At 33.7% G+C, this 21,860-nt stretch overlaps 1 protein-coding gene across 6 annotated transcripts in view; it reads left to right on the top strand.

Moving 5' to 3' along the window:
* The window catches only part of opcml (opioid binding protein/cell adhesion molecule-like), a 375,490-nt gene extending 353,906 nt beyond the window's left edge, over positions 1-21,584 (top strand). For 5 of the 6 annotated variants that reach the window (XM_087269341.1, XM_087269342.1, XM_087269338.1 and 2 more), the window contains 4 exons: positions 12,230-12,364; positions 14,677-14,797; positions 15,908-16,059; positions 20,963-21,455. In XM_087269341.1, the coding sequence (XP_087125467.1) occupies positions 12,230-12,364; positions 14,677-14,797; positions 15,908-16,059; positions 20,963-21,066 (512 nt within the window). In that variant the 3' untranslated portion in view covers positions 21,067-21,455. 6 annotated transcript variants of the gene reach the window in all.
* The last annotated feature ends 276 nt before the right edge of the window (positions 21,585-21,860 follow it).

Raw genomic sequence — 21,860 nt, 5'->3', positions numbered from 1 at the left:
GATTATAAGGCTGAACAGCATGAAATGCCATCAGTCTACAAAGATTTCCCAGAATTTCTCTGCTGCAATCAGGGGATCACAATAAGTAACCTCAAAAGCAAAAGCAAAGCAACCATGTACAGATTAATATAGAGTCAATACAGCAGTACAACATACAAAATGAGAGATCGACTTAGAATGTCACTTACCAGTTTTATAATGATTTGATCCGCTGTAATTTAACATTTGTCACTGAGGGGGGGGGGTGGGGGGGGGGAATTAAGGATCCAGCCAAATAAAAGAAATAAGAAGAAATGATACTTTTTTTGTTCTCCACAAGAATAAAAAATATAGGAAATATTGTGAAAGAGTCATTTTTCAACTAAACAAGACTTGAAATATTTGAAAAATATCGATGTCGATTATTGATTATGTAAAAACATCTAATAATTTTCCCTTCAACTTTATCAAATTATAATAAATTCTGTGTGTGTGCGTGCGTGCATGCGTGCATGCGTGCATGCGTGTGTGTGTGTGTGTGCGTGCGTGCATGCGTGCATGCGTGTGTGTGTGTGTGTGTGTGTGTGTGTGTGTGTGTGTGTGTGTGTGTGTGTGTGTGTGTGTGTGTGTGTTATAAGAAATATTAAATATAGTTGACATGATTACAAGTGATCCAGTCTTGCAGATGACTGATAAAAATACACCTTCACCCGGAATACAATTCTGCCACTTTATGAACTACATTTCCCACTATGCAACTCACAGACACACACCAGTTACAATTCTTTCACTGATTGCACATACTTACACCTGGAAGCTCATCATAGACCGATTATAAAGACTATATAAACACCTCACACACACACACTCTTTGCTGAGTCTTGTTAGTCTGTAAAACCACAAAGTGTATCCTTGTCTGGTATTTCCGTGTTTGATCTTAGCCATATTTTCTTGCTATTGATTCTTTGCCACCTTTACTATTTGCCTGTTTTTATTATAATTTTTGATTACCTTTATGTTCTTGTTTGCTACCTTTTTGACCATTGCCTGCCTGACTACTCTTATTAATAAACTGCATGTGGATCCTCAACTCCATTGTCAGTGTCCCTATCTTACCATACTTTAAATTATAAAATACAATTTATTTTGATATATATTCTAAATTAATATAAATTAATTAATTTTAAATTAATTAATATATTCAAAATCAGATAAAACATATTGTAAAAGAAATAAATTATTTGGTCATACTTTATTCTGGTGGTCCGTTTATTGAATTTAAGTTACATTGCAACTAATTCTCATTAGATTATAAGTAGACTTTTAGGTTGGGTTGGGTTAGTTGACATGTACTTGCAGAGTTTCTTAGTCAGTTAAATGTCTGTTGAAGAAGCAGCATCAGCAGATCTTAAGCAGACAGTCTATTAATACTCAAATGGACCATCAAAATAATGTGTTATCAATCATTTATTTAAAATACAGCTTTTTGACTCCTCCAAAATATTGCAAAACATTTAAATCTTCCATCTGTCTTGTCATGTAAAATATGAGAAATATGACAGTGACTTCAACACTTATTTTTTTCCACTCTTAGCTGCACTGTTCCTTTACCTATTATATAGATGTCAAAGTGAGCTTCACCTCTCTTTCATTCCCCCTCATCAAAATATCAGACCTTCCTCTTCTCCTCACAGCTTTCCAGAGCCCCGGTTAGATTGAATGAGGAGAGGGCAGATAAAGTACTAGTGTTTTCAACAATAGCACAACACAACAAAGTGCTAACAGAAAAGGAAAAATATCATTTCCGTAAAGCAACCGCAGTTTTAGAGGATGGATTTCATCTCTAGCCCCCAGCCTGCTCTATACGCTTCTTTGAAACCTGTTTATCTTTTATAACTCGCGGCATGTAATGAAAAGTCCTAGTGACATCCTCATTTTCCCCTCCGTTATGAACATTACGACTTCCTGTAATTAGCTTAGTCATTGCTTTACAATCTGAAGTAATCATCATTTGAATTTCTATTAAGGAGGTAGTCCATTTAGGGACGATTGCGAAACGCAATTAGGTATGTTGACAAACAGTAATGACGGTCAGCGGCTTATTACCAAATCATTAGTGCACTGAAATCTCATTATATGTGTAATATCATTCCATAATGTGTTTATTAGTTGATGAAGAAGGCCAGACTGCCTCCCGTGGAGAGTTGAAGCACACGTGATGATACAGTGTAGCTCGGTGGCATTACTGGAAAAAAGATTGAATGACCCGTTTTAATGCATGAAGCCGTTGACCCACTTCACTGTGTTTCTGCGGCGCCTCACAGTCTGGATGTTTTCTGATTTGCTTTCTCTTTTATGTATACATTTGGGGTCGATATGCTTTCAAAGCATGATTTTACTGTTAGAAAAAACAGTGTTTTAGTTTTACTCTAATTGTTTTGAATTGACATAAATTGGTGTGTAATATTGATGACTTTTAGATAATTGACTGTCATAAATGGTCAACTTGTTAGGGGATTACTAGTATGTCAATATGTATTGATCAATATGGATCAATCTATATAGATGTTTAGGGGCAGCACGGTGGCTCAGTGGTTAGCACTGTTGCCTCACGGCAAGAAGATCACTGGTTCAAACCCCGATTGGGCCAGGTGGTATTTCTGTGTGGAGTTTGCATGTTTCCCCTGGGTGCTCCCGTTTCCCCCACAGTCCAAAGACATATGCGGTACGGGTGAATTGAGTGAACTAAATTGGCCATAGTGTAGAGGTGTGTGTGAATAAGTGTGTCTTGGTGTTTCCCAGTACTGGGTTGCAGCTGGAAGGGTATCTGCTGCTTAAAACGTGTGCAGGAATAGTTGGTTGTTCATAAATAAGGGACTAAGCTGAAGAAAAATTAACGAATGAATGAGTATATTTATTTTTAAAAACCAACTTTATTTTCACATTTTCCACATCTTCAATTAATGTGCTTGTGTTTTACAACAAGATGCAACAACTAGCAGCTAGAAATATTATGTATTTGAGGAAAAAATATGGGCAGTCAGCGAAAAATCATTTATAAAGATTGCCAATTGCTGGATGAAATACTGTAAACTTACTGGCCACTTTATTAGGTATACTTTATCTTTATCCCTCCCTTCAGAACTACCTTAATCCTTCGTGGCATAGATTGACATGTTATTGGAAATATTCCTCAGAGATTTTAGTTCATATTGACATGACAGCATTACTACAAATTTGCCAGCTGGACATCCATGATGTCAATCTCTTTTTCCACCATATCCTAAAGGTGCTCTATAGGATTGAGATCTGGTGACTTTGGAGGCCATTTTAGTACATTGAACTCATTTTCATGTTGAAGAAACCGGTCTGAAATGATTTGCACTTCATGACATCGCGAGTTATGCTGCTGGAATTAGCCATCAGAAGACTTTGGCTGTAACGAGTGGTTATTTGAGTTACTGTTGCCTTTCTATTAGCTCGAACTAGTCTGTCCATTCACCTCTGACTTCTGGCATTAACAAGGCATTTGTGCCCACAGAACTGCCCCTCAATGGATTTTATTTTTTTTCTCAGACCATTCTCTGTAAACCCTAGAGATGGTTGTGCATGAAAATCCTAGGAGATCAACAGTTTCTGAAATACTCAGACCAGCCCACCTGGCACCAACAAACATGCCACTTTCAAAGTCACTTATATCATCTTTCTTCCCCATTCTGATTGTCAGTTTGAAATGCAGCAGGTCATCTTGACCATGTCTACATCCTTAAATGCATTGAGTTGCTGCCGTGAGATTAGATATTTGTGTTAACGAGCAGTTGGACAGGTGCACCTAATAAGGTGGGCGGTGAATGTGTGTATATATATATATATATATATATATATATATATATATATATATATATATATATATATATATATATATATATATATATATATATATATACTGTGCCCTTTTTTACTTAAAAGCTACTTAAAAGACTTTGACTACTGCATATGGAGAAAAAAAAACTAAGATTTGAACATCTATTTATTTTGTGGCTTGTTTGTCTGATTGATTGATTGTTGGTTGGTTGGTTTGTTTGTTTGTTTGTGTGTGTGTTTAGCTTGTTTATTTTAAATATTATCAATGTTGTGTTTCTCATTTTGTAAAAAATGTTATTTTGTACTGAAATCAAAGTTCAATAAACATGGTTTGTTTAAAGCAGAATGATATAATTAATAATAATAACAACAATAATAATGCTGTCTCCTCACAGCAAAAAGGTCGCTGGTTCGAGCCTCTGCCTTGTCATACATTCAAGAAAATTAATGAATGAAATAATGTTTCATTCATTCATTCATTCATTCATTCATTCATTCATTCATTCATTCATTCATGTTTTTATATTACACCAAACTTCTGAATGTCTTTGTATCAGTTTCCATAACTGTTTTCATAACTGTTTTCAATATTAATAATAATAATAAACAATTCCTATTTGTTTAATTTCTGAAGGATGATGTCACACCAAAATATATAACTAAAATATATATTGAAATGTAATTTTATGTCATAAAAGTCATTCTAGCATGACCTGTATCTATTTTCCACAGACAAGAGAACATCTTAAACCCCAAACATGAAAACAGTGAGTCATCTGCATTCACTCAAATCTGGATATTCAATAACACGCTCCTAATAAAGTCTGACATCAGTAAATAAAGCTTTATCTTAATGTTGTCTTGTCTGCTCCAGTGGACTGATCCGTATAAAGTGTAACAGGAGCCTGTCGTCTCTCCATCTCAATCTCCTGAATGTACTTACAGCAGTGTTTCCCTGTCATTTTTCCTCCGCCTGACTGTATTTACTCCTCCTGTTTGCTCTGTCGCTCTCCTTTACATTCTAATAATGGTGTGTTGTGTTGAGAAAGACAGTCTCATGACAGCAGCAGGATTATTACTCAGTGCTGGATGTAATTGCTATGGGCCTGGTGTTTGCCTGCTGTCTCTAAAGTAAACATTATAAATCATTGCTATCTTCACTAACCCCATCACTGCTCCCAAATCCAGCTGACCGCTCTAATAGCCAAATCTAGGTGAAAACTACATGAGGATAAATAAAACACTGCTGGATCAAATTATTACTATTCAATACACAGACATGAGTGACTTAAGCTGACTCCACTTTTTCATGTTGTTGTTTTTATGTGATAAATAGCCACTGAGTTGATTGGATTATTGGTATAGTAATTTACATTTAACATACTATAATGTAAGTACATATTAGTATGTAATTTAAATACATTTTAATATAATTTTCAGTTGGTTACAGTCTTCAGTGTCACATTCCTTCAGAAAAGACTGTAATACACTCCAAAACAAACAAACAAACAAACAAACAAACAAAGAAACAAATTATTTCTCCTGCTTGATAAAACTAAGATAAAATGAGCTGAAAAAAAATTCCATTCTTAAGATTCTTAAAATTTTTATTATTATTGATATATTTATAAATGAGAATAGTTATGCGTAATATTTTTAATGATACAAAATAAATTAAAAATAAAAAAACAAAGCAGTTAAACAAATAAAATATTAAAAATAATAATAATAGTAATGATAAAAAAAATAATTGTTTATATTAACAGTGGTTTATTTAAATTTCCATTAGCCAAAGATTTGAAAAAAAGTGAAGCAAAATGTAACAAAATTAAGAAAAAACACTAAATTATTATTGTTATAATAATAATAATATTATTATTATTACTATTACTATTATTATTATTATTATTATTATTTATTTATCTATTTATTTAATTATTTATTTATTAATTCCTGAGCACCAATTTATCATTTATTATTTATTTCTGAAGAATCATATTTTTACATTATATTTTACATCATAAATGAAGAATCGGCTCACAACACGATCGATCGCCACAACACGAATGCAACAATGTTTTCCAAATATTATGGTATACCACTTGAATGAATGAATGAATGAATGAATGAATGAATGAATGAATGAATGAATGAATGAATGAATAATGTCTGTGTTCTAACAACCAGTTACATTTGTGTTAATTTACAAATGGAAAAATCCAAATGGATCCATTTTTTTTCTTAGTGTAAAGAACATTTTAATGATATAAAGAATCCTTTTTTTTCCCTACTACAAATAACCTTTCATGGAATGGAACCTTTGGTTCTTTTGATGCCAATAAATAACTGCCAATAAAGAAGATTTGTATTATCATTTGCTACAGAAAACATAACAACTGTGGCTGCAAAAGAATAAACTGTTTCTCAATGTGTAAATAGAAACTTCTGTGAAAGTACTCGTTTTTCTTGGCGAATGTAAAGCAGCAGGGTCAAACGTATAACTGAAGTTGATTCAATAAAAGAGATATTGGAGGAAAAATCCTTTCGGCTACACTTTACAATTGATGACAGTTTATGTAGTAAGAAAAGACCAAACACTCTGACCTTCATCTGTAATCTTCAGTCTTTTAGTGGTGCTTTTGAAAATATATACAGTTTCATGTCTTTAAAAAAAAAAACACAAACCGCTTTATATAGGAAAATAAAGAGTTTCTGGTAGCTAGACGATCAGAAAACATCGGTTGAAACATCTGAATTGCTCCTATTATTTGTGGCTGAACATTTCATTTATACTTTGAAAACTTGTACTTTTTTATTATTATTTTCTGAAGACATTTGGCAGTGTTTATCACTTGGCAGGGATACATAAGTTTTGATGATTCACACTTACAGCTGTTTGAACACCTGGGCTTGATCATATGTAAAAGCATAAACGACATAGATATTTTAGAGAAATATATATTTTGAAGAATGTTCTAGCCTATTTTTCTTTTGTGCAATGAAAGCCTGCAAAAACAACATTGCTCCGTGATTTATTTTAGTATAATTTATATTCTTAGTTTAGTATTGATAACATTTTTGGCTATAGAATTTTAGGTATATACTTTTGCTGGAGTATTTGCATTCATTCATTCATTCATTCATTCATTCATTCATTCATTTATACATTAACAGTGAAATATTGCATATGGATGGTATCATACATATTTCTATTATTGTATAATGTTGTATGATACACTGCCTGACAAAAGTCTTGTCAATCCCAATTGTAAGAGCAACAAATAATAACTTGACTTCTAGTTGGTTGTTTGGAAAAGTGGCGGAAGGTAGATTTTTCATATGAATCATCTGTTGAACTGCATCCCAATCATTATAAATACTGCAGAAGACCTATTGGCACCGACATGAACTCAAGATTCTTACAGAAATCAGTCAAGTTTGCTGAAGGAAAAATCATGGTTTGGGGTTACATTCAGTATGGGGGCGTGTGAGAGATCTGCAGAGTGGATGGCAACATCAACAGCCTGAGATATCAAGACATTTGTGCCGCCCATGACATTACAAACCACAAGAGTGGGGAAATTCTTCAGCAGAATAGCGCTTCTCCTCAAACTTCAGCCTCCACATCAAAGTTCCTGATATCAACAAAGGTCAAGGTGCTCAAGGATTTTCCAGCCCAGTCACCAGAAATAAACATTATTGAGCATGTCTAGAGTAAGATGAAGGAGGAGGCATTGAAGATGAATCCAAAGTATCTTGATGAACTCTGGGAGTCCTGCAAGAATGCCTTCTTTGCCATTCCAGTTGACTTTATTAATAAGTTATTTGAGTCATTGCAGAGATGTATGGATGCAGTCGTCCAAGCTCATGGGATTCATGCACAATATTAATTATTTTGTCCACTGCATCATGACTTTATAGTCTATACTGGACATTATTTCTGTTAAAACATAAGACTTTTGTCTAAGCAAAGTCAGACCTTACTGTCCTAATTAAATCATTAACAATCAAAGCATGATCTTATTTAATTTTGGTAAAATAAGTGTAATCTAGAGGCCTTTGCCTCTTATATAAGCCACTTCTGATACCAAATCATCAACTAGAAGTCATTATTTGTTCTTGCTTAAACTTGGATAGGTGACAAGACTTTTGTCAGGTAGTGAATATTTATTTTAACCTCACATATTTACTTTTTATTTTCAATTGTTAAAAATGGTTCTTATGAGATGTATAATAGTAATAGTAATATTGTTGTATTATAACCTTTTATGACAATCATGAACTTACATATACAATGTAATGGATTTATATTCAAAGCATATAACTGACCTTATACAGTGTAAGTTAAACATAACCGAGTATTTAAGTGGCAAATATAATCAATTAAATTATATATTTTTTAATAAAGATAACATTCTATGTGTATTTTATTTCTAGTAACAAAACTGATATATTCATATATTGCTCAAATATATTGTATTCATAATGTACAGTATATAATATAATGTAACATTTTTATTGTTACTCAAATAATAAGGGATACGGGTCATTCCGGGCTTGGCTGTGTATATATGCATTCATTTGTTTCACATAATGCAGACTTTGAGAGCATAATAGGCTTTTTTCATGACAAAAAAAAAAAATGACCAGTAATGTAGGATTATTATTCTTCAAAACATTTTTTTGTATTCCACATTATTTTTAAAATGATTTTCAACAATCTAAGCTGAACAAAATGGGGTTCATTTTTGCCCATCTATATGTCCCATAAAACCAGAGCAGAAAACAGCTGTATCATTACACTCCACATACTTAAACACATTAAGTCTCCTCGCATGGACAGATTCTTGTAGAAACTGCATTATTTCAAATTAGGGGTTGTCATTTCAGGCCCAGGACGTTGCATTTGGAGCGCAATGATCCCTCAATGTTTTTTAACATTCCTAGTCAGACTCATATAAGGAGATGTGCATAATTGCCAATCCCCAAGGCCATGTTATTAAAACAAAATAACAACCTCAGTCCAGTCCTCAACCTTTGAGCGCCTCTGTTAATGAGACGCTTCTGCAGTGACTGACATTTCACTAAACCTGAGGGTGAATCTTGATTTTGCTCCATCATTTCTGGCCTTGATAATGGGCTTGGAAGGTACAGGTGGGTTTGGTGAAATGATGAACAACAGCAGAGGGGTCACACAGGTCTAACAGATGTGTGGTATTGACATCCAGACACATCTGATTGCTTTTGGATTCCCATCATGTTGAAGAAAGTCTGCTCGTTGTAGATCAAAGCAGAATAAGTGTGAACGCTTTAGGGGCCGATCACATATGGTGTTTAAAACCATGGGGTGTGCTGCTTCTTTCAATGTGCTTCTGAGCTTGTCCTCCCGTTATGTCTGTATTACTAAGCAACCATCAGCTATGCTCTCTGACAAACCCTTGCTGCAGCTGTGATACTTGGGCTTTATCTGACATACTATAGTACGCTAAAAACAGTGGGTCTTATCATACACCCTGGCCGGCACACTAGGCTGCAAGATGTGTATGGTGCAATTTGCTGCTATTTTCAGACCAACGCAACCCTCATTTTCCCGTTTGCGCCACGTTGTTTAAATAGCAAATCCATTTGTGCCACTTTCTGGACTCATGAGTGTCTTAAAAGGTGGTGTGTTAAGGCGTATTGTTTACGAGTTGATATTTTGAGGAACTTAAATAGACTGCTCAATTGTCAATGCAGAGCACGTTAGTTCAGGCAATCTGCCAACACTCCCGTTTTTCCCGAGAGTCTCCTGTATTTCAAACTCATCTCCCGTATTGTTCTGTCTTCCGGAACTGTTTAATTGTTTTCTGGATAGTTAAGCATTCAGGTTTTCCACTTACAAAGTTCACCATGTAAATATGTAATGAATCATGGCACAATGCAACTAACTCTTAAAGAGAATGGGAGATGCGACTCTGATCATTGGTTTAATGCATGTTATGCTCAAAACACAGCCATAACTCATTAAGAAAATAAGCACAACCCTGTTAGACTATGCACAGTGATGCAGAGTGTATTCTTCCATCATTAAAATAGCAAAAGTGAATTCGAACACCCCCTAATGCTTTTGTGCGATGCACTTTAGTCTTTGCGCCTAGATCGTTAAAACAGAGCCCAGTATGCGAATCTAGTATGTCTAAATTCATAGTATTAAAAAAAAAAAAACAGTAGGTGAGAAGTAGAAGATTCTAAAGTGCACATCTAATGGACGCTACGCTATCCCATGATGTCACGTGAGAAAATTCAAGGATGTGATTGAAGCAACGCAACTGACTGATGTAATATGTCTGAGCTTCATTCATTCTACTCACATTCATACTATATAGAACATACTTTTCCAACGCTCGTGTAGTTTCAAATTCAAATGTAGCACCTACTTGAGTGGTAGGCGACTTTGGAGGCAACCATGTTTTATTTAAAATGTTTTCATTTGTTTGTCTGAAGTAATTAGTCTATAGTTACTACCAAATGTGTACAATCTATACAAAGGATGAAGCTAATTGGATGTTTGTTGATTAGTGGTGTGCTTGCTGTTTTCTGAAAAGTTGAGGTACTTTCTAGAGATGTCCAGATCCAATGACGTGATTGGAAATCGAGCCTGATCACACAACTTCAGGACTCGATCGGAATCGAAAATTAACTCCCGATCAGGACTTGAATATATTTGTATACATATATATGTTTTCATAATTTTTTAACACATCTAAAGTTATGTGCTGGTACAGAGTTAGACCTCTTTCTTGACTTCACACAATTGACTTCATTGTTGCAAAGACTCTTCTGGTTAAATGCTGGCAAAGTGAACACAAAAGCACAAGTATGTCTGCTGTCTGGAGGTATTATAAAGATGATGACAACAACATTACCGTAGCAAACTTTGAGATATGTAAACTTGGGATTGCAAGAGGTAAAGAATTAATTTTATTTATTACTTGATTGTTCAAGCTACCTCACAGAAGTGATCTGTTTGTTAACAGGGTTGTTAAATTTTAAAATAAGGTGAATTGAAAAAAAAAAAAAGGAGTATTGGATTGGGTTTCGGTATTGGTAGATATCAACGCAATTTCACTGCAATTTGTAACCTTTTTTTTTTTTTAGTGGCTAATTCTTATGAATTTGTACGATCTAATTTGTACAATTTAGTATGATTTTCTCATCACCCAATGACGGTTAGGGGTGGATGCCATGCCTCCTTTTTAAAATTGTACATTTTCGTACGACTGAACTTGTACAAATTCATACAAATTAGCCACTAAACTGACAAAACGTAAAATACTTACGTTTCGTCATGAGATCAGGCAGTAGATACTTAAAATCAAATGACTCTGACTCGAGGGCAAAAAAAAAAACCTGATCGGGACATCCCTAGTATTTTCAACTAGCTATGGAAAAATACTGGCGCATCATACCACAAGCATGTCACACAGCATCCAGGTCACTTCCTATTTGCATGCATCTCTGTTTGAAATAACAAACCCTGAGTACACAAAAGATAAAGGGCTCCAAAAACATTTTTTTTCTTTCAGGATTTTCACAAAAATCTCTGGATTATTAAAAGACTTATTTTTTCCATTACTGTGGAAAACCTGTTTTAGCACCTTTCATTTTAGGAGAATAAGAGGAAAAATAAGTATTATGACATCCCGTTGATGCATTTAATTGACATAGGGATGATTTTGAGTCTTGTAAGATTGAATGGAAGTGGCATAAAGAAATGTATTTTATATTTTGCATGTGTGTGTGTTTGCGTGCGTGCGTGCATACAGGTTAAATGATGCTGTGCGTTTATGCAGATAATCAGATTCACTGACATTTTAAAAAATTTACTTCATGAGAGGTTCATGATTTAATTTAAATTAATTTTTTTTTTTTACCATCAATAATTTAGTAATTATGTCTTGTTAGCTTGTTAGGGTCATACAAGTATTGCTGTTTGGCTCAAATAATGCCCTGTGGTGTTTTCCAGAAAGCAATTTTGAGGTAATGTTGACTAGTTTGTAACTATATCAGTTTCAAAACCTCTCCTGGGAGTAAGTTCAGAGTATTTTGGCTAACCTTGAGCATAATATAAATATGTGCAATTAAGTATATGTGTTTTGTGATGGGCTTTTGTCTTTTAGTGTACAAAACATACACATTTTGTCAAAGTGTTTATTCTTCAGCTCAAAAACATATTTTCTTCACTAAAATCTAAGCATACAGTGAGCAATGGTGCCTGTATAAATGCCTCTCAGTCTGCTCTTTATCTCAGCACACCCTCAGGCCTTTTAAAACATGTGCGTTTTCATAATCTCAGTAATGTATGTGTGTTAATAATGCATTTTCCTCTATGTGTGTGTCGCCACAGGGAACCGTATCGTGACGGAGGGCGAATATGTGGAAATGACAGGAATCACTAAAGACATGTCAGGCTCATATGACTGCATCACTTCCAATGACATCTCACCTCCAGATGTCAGGACTGTCCAGGTCACTGTAAACTGTGAGTTTATTCCTCCGTTCTCTGTAGATCTGTATAAGACACAGTTCAAATATTTGATCATGAATTATTTTCAGATAACACACAGCTAAAGTGTGTTTAAGATAAAGTAGCCCAAGGCAGGTTTTCACTGCATTACACTTCAATATCACTACGCCGTATGATTTCAGTTTTTTCACACTGTACAACTGTCAAACAATAAATAAATACAACCAAATCTGTTCAAGGACAACTTTAAATTAGTTATTAAATATGCTACAACCTCTTTGACGTTAATCCTGGGTTAAAAAGGATAACATTTATGGTGTGGCGATTTTACCATGTGATGGTGGAATCAAAAAGACAGACAATGTAAATGCCAACAAAAGTGATTTCATTTACACAAGTGAAAACCATACAGATGCCCAGATATATATTTAAAATGAAAGATTTACAACAATGAAAAATATATATAAAAGTTGCATGTTCAAAAAGAAAGTATCAAACTAAAATATTAGGCAAACTGAGAAGTAAGGGGACGCTAGTGATGCCAAACTAAAGAAAGAAATATAACAAACAATTCTAACTCACTACAGAGCATAATGAAACAAAAGAAAAAAAGTTTTCAGTGCCGTGTGTTGTTTTCTACCTTATTTTCAGCTGGTGTCTCTTACAACAATTTACCTACAGTATATGTTTGCAAGATATAAGTCATATGAGATCTTCCTTACCTAGCTTAAATGTGCTGTATGTATGTTTTTGGCTCTTCTAAAACATAAAAATACTATAATATGTTTGCAGATATTTAAGAAACATGCCAAGGTAACATTCTTGTTTATCTGAAGAACAATGCTAAAGTCAGAAATTCTGCTTTGAAATGTGTTTTCCGTGCTGGAACATCAGTCTTTGTTTTAGTAATTTTAACCTACCCAAAGCCAGTTTAGCAAATTATATTCAGCACCCCAGCTTGGCTTGGTAGAAAACCACGTAATTCATTCATTTATTAATTCATTCCTTCATTCAGAAAGGCTCTGAAAGCATGCTTCTATGACCATAATGCGACCCCTTTGTGGACAGTGGCAGACTCCAAAATGAGATTCAGAGTTTTACATGAGGTTTTTAATTAGCAAATGATATATTACATGCGTACACATTAGGAGAGCAGGTTACATGTAACCACGTGTCCTAACAACATGCAACGTGTCGAGATTTGCAGTAATAAGCAATTTGGTTGTTTGCACCAAAAGAAACACAACGGAAATGTAAATACAGCTAATCAGAAGCACAGAATATGCACTCACTTACAAAATTGTAAGATTTATAATATTTAATCTGTATTAACCCTCCTTAACATTATTAAATGTACATTCTGATTCACTCCTGTTTAGTCTTCAAGTTCAATTTCAAATGCTTTATTTTTATTTTTAAGATCTGAGGTGTACTACCTGTTCCTACTGGCAATTCAAACTCACATTGTCAGCATTTAACACTGAATAAAACACTTAAAGTCTACCTGAGGTGATCATTGTTAAAGTTTTCTGTTAGAAGCCAATTGTAATATATCCATTTCAGGTGTTGGTTAGGACAAAACCTCCTTTTAATATGGAAAATATTTTATCCAAATAAAGAATTTTTTCCAAATGTAAGTTAAGCAAAATAGTCAAAAATCAATATGTGTGTGTCAGCAAAATATACAAAAACTAAAAACTAGATGAAAAAACTCTTCCACACTTCCTGGCGTCCTTTTTATTTTGCAGCACCCCATCTCTCAATGATGACAGACTGGTCTCCTGACCAATCAGCTGTCAGAGTAGGCGCTAGGCGGAGAAGCAAGAATGGAAGGAAAACAATGTATATTGTACGGATATAACAATTACAAAATCTGAAGAATGTCTTTAGGTGTGGTAACTATAATATAACACAATATAATATAATATAATATAATATAATATAATATAATATAATATAATATAATATAATATAATATAATATAATATAATATAATATAATATAATGATAAATAATAAAGTACAACTGAGGTTTAAAGGACATTATGCATTGCACCACCACCTTGTTTAGCACGTTATATTCTAATAATTCAACGATACTTATTGTCAATAATCATAAATTATTACTGTCTTGAGAAAAGACAAATATTCTGCTGTGCTATTGGTAATTGTTATTAAATATTTTATTACTATGCTAGTTTTTGTTGTTATTGTTAATAATAATAAAAAAAAAGCTATAGAAATACTACTGAGCTTACACACACTGGTGGCTTTACCTTTTTTTTTTTTTTTTATGAGAATATGTTTCTAAATTTCCCCATCTCACAGATCCGCCTGTCATTTCGAGAGCTCGCAGCACAGGAACGGCCGTCGGACAGAAAGGAGTGCTGTGGTGCGAGGCGTCTGCCGTTCCTCTTGCTGATTTTCAGTGGTTTAAAGGGGAGCGCAGGTACAGTTTATTTATTTATTAACATTTGTTTTGCTCTTTCCTTTTATTTCCACCTTTTGAACCTGAAATGAAGAAGAAATGACATTAAATATATTTTACATTAATAAATTAATATAATAATCAATATTAAATTTGCATTATAAAGCAGTATAGATATGTATTTAAATGGTTGTTCATTATTATTATAATAATAATTATTTAATAATAATAATAATAATAATAATTATTATTATTATTATTATTATTTTTGTTATTATTATTATTATTATTATTATTATTATTATTAAAATAATAAATAAATCAAGCAAATAGCAAACTTTATACTTTACATAATATACATTTATTTTTTGTTGGTATTATTAATGTAATAATAATAATAATAATAATAATAATAATAATAATAATAATAACAACAATTATTATTATTATTATTATTATTATTATTATTATTATTATTATTATTATTATTATAAATATATACTGGAACATAAGATAACAATAATATACTGTACATTTTATACATATGAATGTTGTTGTTGTTATTTAAAATAATAAATAAATAAATAAAATAGCAAAATGGATGTTGTTGTTGTTGTTGTTGTTGCTGCTGCTTCTGTTGTTGTTATTGTTGTTTAAAATTGTAAATAAATAAATAAATGATAAATAAATAAATAAAATAGCAAAGTTGATACTTTACATTTTATACATTTAAATGTTTTTATTATTATTATTATTATTATTATTATTATTATTATTATTATTATTATTATTATTATTATTATTATTATTATTATTATTAAAACTTTGAAAATGTGCTGTAAGGAGTGCAGGTACATTCTTAATTAACAGTAAAAGTCACATCAGAAATTAATTAGAAAAATTAATAAATGCCTTTCAAATCTCCCAGGGCTCAGCAAACTGCTACGTCATGGTTTTGAACGAGCTAGCTAATTAAATTTATGAAAATAAGCCTATTTGTCAGACATTAGGTCACACACAGCTGTGAGCGAGAGTTAATTTGTGCCGTCAGCCGTCCACTCGTGTAGATGTTGTTTTTAATAGCGGCTCATCTCAACACAAGGCTAACTTTGACCTCAACATTTTTTCCAGAATCCTCAACGGATTCAACGGGGTCAAGATCGAAAACAAGGGGAAACAGTCCATGCTAACGTTCTTCAACGTCTCTGAGGAGGATTACGGCAACTACACCTGCGTGGCCATCAACACACTGGGAATAACAAATGCCAGCATCATTCTCTACGGTAAGAATAATGATTTGTATAAACTGATGCTCAGAACACACAACATCACTATGTGTCAAACGCTGACCATGTGTTGTTGTTGCTGTTTCTTTTAGCGATGCACCAATCTTAATTCCAAATCAGATTTTCTTGTTCTTAATTGGAGTGCATGAACAAGGTGTTTATTTACTTTATCACAAGCTGACTATGTTCAGTTATTTGAAATAAGAGGCATCCACTGCAGTTCAATCACAATCTAAACAAAGGAACTACATGTATTAGCCTGGGGTGCATTTCCGAAAACCATTATTAACTAACTAAGGTTGCAAGTTCAAAGGTTGTGTCGTTACAATCATTGTGCGTTGAATTGGTGTTTCCCAAATCTATCATTCCAATAAACATTCGCAAACTGCATCGCAAACTTGTACACTTGCAACTACACCTCTAGAGCTATAGTTAGAATCATTAATCATCTGGTTATGTTCTATTTACAGTCATCCTCCCTATGCCCTATTATTTTCGAACGTTCCAATATTTAAACATGTAATGATTAAAAAAAAAAACAATAAAGTCATATCTCTGAGGTGTAATTTGCTTTCAAAGTATTTTTATAGATCAGTTTTAGTGATCTTCAGATTGACAATTGCGTTCCCTTTGCAGTGCTTTTTCAAAACATTCATGTCATTTTGAACGCAGCCGTGGCTAATGACAAAAACTATAGGTGACCTATTGTTTAAAAGCAGAATTTACGTCTCCAAAGCTTGTGAAAACAAAAATCTATAGCCTACGTTAATGATTTTAACTATAGTGGTTTAAACAATGTGACAAAGCAACTATGGCTTTGGGAAACACTCATCAGTACATTTTACTTTTCCCAAAGGATGCAACGTACTATGATAATTCAGAAATGCACCCTTGGGTAGGAAGTGGTTTAAATTACAATTTCAAAAAATAAAGTTAGCTTTGTTAAATTATGCTACATAATATATACCTGTATTAAGCAAAGTAGATAAAAAGTAGATAAAGGCTAAATAAAATGCTAATTCACTGTTTTTCAGTCAGCGGCACTTGAAGACATAGAGGTATAACAATGTTTTCATGGTTAGTATTAGAGACGAACAACTGAACTGGTATTATACAGAGGTCAAAAGAAAATACCATCTAAACTTTTGTTGGTTCTTTTCCTAGATATTTCATTAAAACCTTCCTCCGCTAGTTCAGTTTTTAGGATTTTCTTAAATAGTGTGAACAGCGAGCTGCTCTGCCTATAACAGCTGTCATATCCTGTTTCTTCCAGTGAGTTTGTCAAACACAACCAAATAACTCATACATAAGATAAAATCAGCAGGTAAATTGAATGTATAGCAAGTATATATGTTTACCTTAACTTTAAATATAGATTCTTATGGCTGAAAATAATATTAATCTCGCACTTATTTCTCTTTTTGAAGCGTGATCATCTAAACTGATAAATAATTAAAATGGCCTAAACAGAAATGTCTTACCCACATAATATTTTTGTTAAACATTGAACATCATAAATTCACAGAAGGATGAAATGAGCAATATTTGTTGAAATTGTTTTAGGTTAAAGTGAGTGCAAGTCTTGTGAATGTTTGGCTGTTCTTTAGTAATGGCGATGCTGACCAAAACCATGATTATGCTGCACTTTTTGTCCCATACACTTTCATTCATACACCTGCAAATGCAGCAATCCGGAAACACAAGGTCAATTGATAAGTTTTAATGTCACTGCATTCTAAAGTTCTGAAGTCTGACCTGCGAAAATGCGTTGTGAATGTGTGAGACCTATAGAAGATCAAAATATGACCTCTCTGTCTACAGAAATGTAGAATATGAAACAATAACTCGCTTTATCAATGTCTAATCATCTTGTTTTATCCTGCTCAGTTTTGCACCATCTCACAACAGAATTTTGCATGTTCAAACTCTAGTGTGATCACAGCTTAAGGGGCCACACACAAATTGCATATTTTGCATTCTCAATTTTATTATTTTAAATGAAAACAATTGTAAGGTGTACAAAAATAGAGACTTTCCTGGTGCATCTATAATGCACTAAAACATATCAAATTTTAAGAATTCCCCTAGTACACTGCAAGTGATGTGACGAGAACCTACCAATCAGCTTCGGTCTGAATATGTATTTTACAAATTTAAGTAATAATGGTAAACTAATTACCTTGCAGAGCACCCAAACACGGTGGCCCTTTTTAATTTTTTTTTTTCCATTAACAAAACCCATATTAGAGCTATTGCAAGGGTTTGTCAGTGGTGATTCCTTGGAGAGTGCAGCTAATGGTTGCTTAACAACGGCAGATGCCAGTGAACCACAAGCACGTGAGTGCATTGAACTTTGTTAAATGAAACGGTGCACTTTTTAAACACAATATGTGACCTCTAAATGAGTAAGCCACATAAAGTCATGGATAACAGTAAAGCAAAGTTCCTAATACCCGTAAATGGTTTTACAGGATTTTTTTATTTTTTTTTTATTTTTTATAATGAGGCCTTGAGAGGAAGAAACAAATAAGTCCACATTTTTACATTTTGAGGAATATGATTTCATTTGGATTATGAATATTATATTATTAATATTATATTTTTATTTTACTTAAAGATAGACAACAAAAGCATTTCAATTCTAAGATAACATTTTTCAGTGTCAGTATTAAAAATACAAAGTCATTGTGATTTTTATTTCTCAAATGTGGAAGAACGGTATATGTCCAGATGGTGTGGAATAACAGTATAACTGCAATTCATCCTATCACTTTAAATTACTAAACTTCTGATTCCTTTATCTTAGTTTTAACACAGTAACAGAAACTTAATAATTTATTAAACTTGTTTATTATTATTATTTAAGAACAGAAAATCCATTATGAACAATGTACGATAGTAACAATAGTAACAAGTAACAATAGTAACAAGCCCTTCTTACAGTAACAATTAATAAATAAATATTTAAGAAAAAAAAAAAAACTCTTGCATGTTTAGGTAGCTCCAATAGTCAACTTGTCCATTATTTACAAAAGTATATACGCAGTGCACATGTGTATACTACTTCAAAATGTTCTTGCTTACTGCCATCTCACAATTTAAATAAATATGTAAACAAATAAACTCTGCTTGCCTTAGTTTACACTGGACTGGTGGGAAATATGCATTGATTCAGCTTTATTATATATGCTATGTGGTTTATTTTGATAGGTTAAATGTTTTTGTGTTGTTTAGCGCTCATTATCACATTCAGAGAGAGAGAGATCACATTAGAGGTCTGCATTCCCGCAGCAGTACCCGACCAGATTTCATGCGGCACGGGAATAAATTTCCAAAAAAAAACACGGTAGCAGTCGGTAACTGGTATTATTTGAATGGGAGCGGGTGGTCTATATACTGCTCCCGAGTCCCGACGTTATTTCGTAACAGTATATCAGTGATTTCCTCATTCTTATTGGTACAGCCAGTGCTAACAACTGTTACACATGATGAACACATGGACCAGTGCTTTATGTACATGCTTTTTATCCGCACACTCTGTGCGCACATCATCTGCATACCGGTCCTCAGAGCGGACTTTACCATGGCAGAGCAAACTGAAGATGCGCTGTCCTTGAAAGACATTCAGCTTGCATTAGAAAAGGAAACCCACATGAGGCAAAGCTGATGTATGGGAGTCTTTTTTACACATTATACACACACACACACAAAAAAAAAAAACTTTGCGTGATGTGATAATAGCTAAGTTTAAGCAGTCACAAGACTGGAAAGGTTTAAGGTGGCACTCATGTCTCATCACAATTGGCAAACAAAACTGACATTTAACCTATAATCTTTGCACAACCTACAGTTGTATCTGTTATCTCTCTCTTTTGATAGTACCCTATATAAACATGAGATTTTATAAACCAAATCTAAATGTAGCTGGAACGATTGGGTTGGGAAGAAAACTGGTAGGTCGGGAAGCGGGTGAAAAAAGGCTAAATGTACGGTGGAAGCAGACAGGTGCGGAATAAAACCTTGCGCAAAAAAATTTGTCCTTCGCAGATCTGTAGATTATGTCACATATACAGTTCTTCCACTCACCTCTTTCAGTGGATTTTTTCCCTGGTTTTTGTTCTCCTATTAGATTCAGATATGGTTTCCCAGCAACCCTCAAAGCCTTGCTTACTCTGTCCTTCTATTTGTTCTGCAGATGTTTTGCCTTTTAATGCCATCTCCATTCATCTTTGTGGACAGAATTGTTTTTCCCCGTGACATGGTTTTTCCCCGACTCATGGTCACGTAAAAATGTCCCCAAAATGTTTCCCTAAAATGTCCACAAATACAATTAATGTCACATGGTTATTTAATTTTTAAAGGGTTGTTCATCACACACACTTAAATAAAATTATTATTAATTATGCATAGCAAAGGTTTCACAAAATAAAAAAATAGTTTCTTAAGCTCAGTATTGATTGTGGAGCTGACCATACAGGTGTATATTTGTAGAGTAATTAACAGTTTAGAACATGCTCAACCAATCATAAGGCATTCAAACCAAAGTATAAAGTACAATATCTGCTGTCTGTTTACACACCTTGTACTGTAAAATTATTGCAGTACTGGGAGATTACAAGTCCAAAAAAAATTAAAATAATAAAAGGCCAGTAAATTGGTGCATCTCTAAACTAAACTATTCATTTATGTACAAATCCCAACTCCGATAAGTCAATGAGTGTCAGGATGTGTAAAACGTTTGCCTACAGCAGTTCCATCAGCTCTGTTTTTGTCGCTCCAGGCATGCGCTAACCCTGACCACGTGCACGCATAGCAGATTCCTTGAACTGCATTAATGCATGATGAGACAAGCGCTGGATGTTTGGGAGGTTGTTAACGTGTAGGGTTTCTCTTCCCGCAGGCCCCGGAGCGATACACGATGTGAACAACGCAGCCTTATCGCCAACCTGCTCGCTCTTGCTTCTAACTCTGCTTTTAACCCTGTCGCTCCTCAGCAAGTTTTGATGCTAAAGCAGCGTTTCCGCTCGTCCGAAAAACACACACACAAGACTCACAGTCCCACACACCGAGAACAGGGGAAAGTACTTGATCAGCTATTATTATTACCGCTTATCATTTTGCCTTATGTTTTATTTCTGAAGGCACGTGTCAGTGTGGGTTTCTGGGTCTGTAATGAGATGCTTTGGGGTTTAACCGTGTTTTGAAACAGTGAACTGGACTGTGAATGGAGTGGAGTTTGTTAGCTGGGTAGAAATAATAATAATAATAATAATAATAATAGAACCACTATATGTGTCTCTCCAACCTTTTGTATGTGAAAAGAGAAGCAAAAATTCATGTAATCGTGAATAACTGGATGGTTTTTTTGCTCAGTATTGAACAGTGTGAATTGAGGTTACTGGTGTGTCCTGTTTTCCTGTAAGATAACATGTTTCTTTTTTTCTTTCTTTTTTTAAAGAATAAATGAAAATGACAAACAGCAAAAAAGAAACAAACAAAAAACCTTTGAAGAAAAAAAAAAAGCTTCAGTGCCTCCAGAAAGTATTTGAACATTGAATCCACATGTATATATGTTGAAATCTCATTTAACTGAATGGCATTAACGTGGAAAAATTCCATATACTTACCGGCTACTTCATTAGGTACACCTGTCCAACTGCTCGTTAATGCAAATTTCTAATTAGCCAATCACATGGCAGCAACTCAATGCATTTAGGCATATAGGCGTGGTCAGAACGATCTGCTGCAGTTCAAACCGATCATCAGAATTGGGAAGAAAGGTGATTTAAGTGACTTTG

The sequence above is a fragment of the Danio rerio genome, chromosome 10 (genome assembly GCF_052040795.2).
Source record: "Danio rerio strain M-AB ecotype USA chromosome 10, GRCz13ab, whole genome shotgun sequence".
Lineage (NCBI taxonomy): Eukaryota > Metazoa > Chordata > Actinopteri > Cypriniformes > Danionidae > Danio > Danio rerio.
Note: the sequence above shows the minus strand (reverse complement) of the source record. Positions and strands in the feature narration are given on the sequence as shown.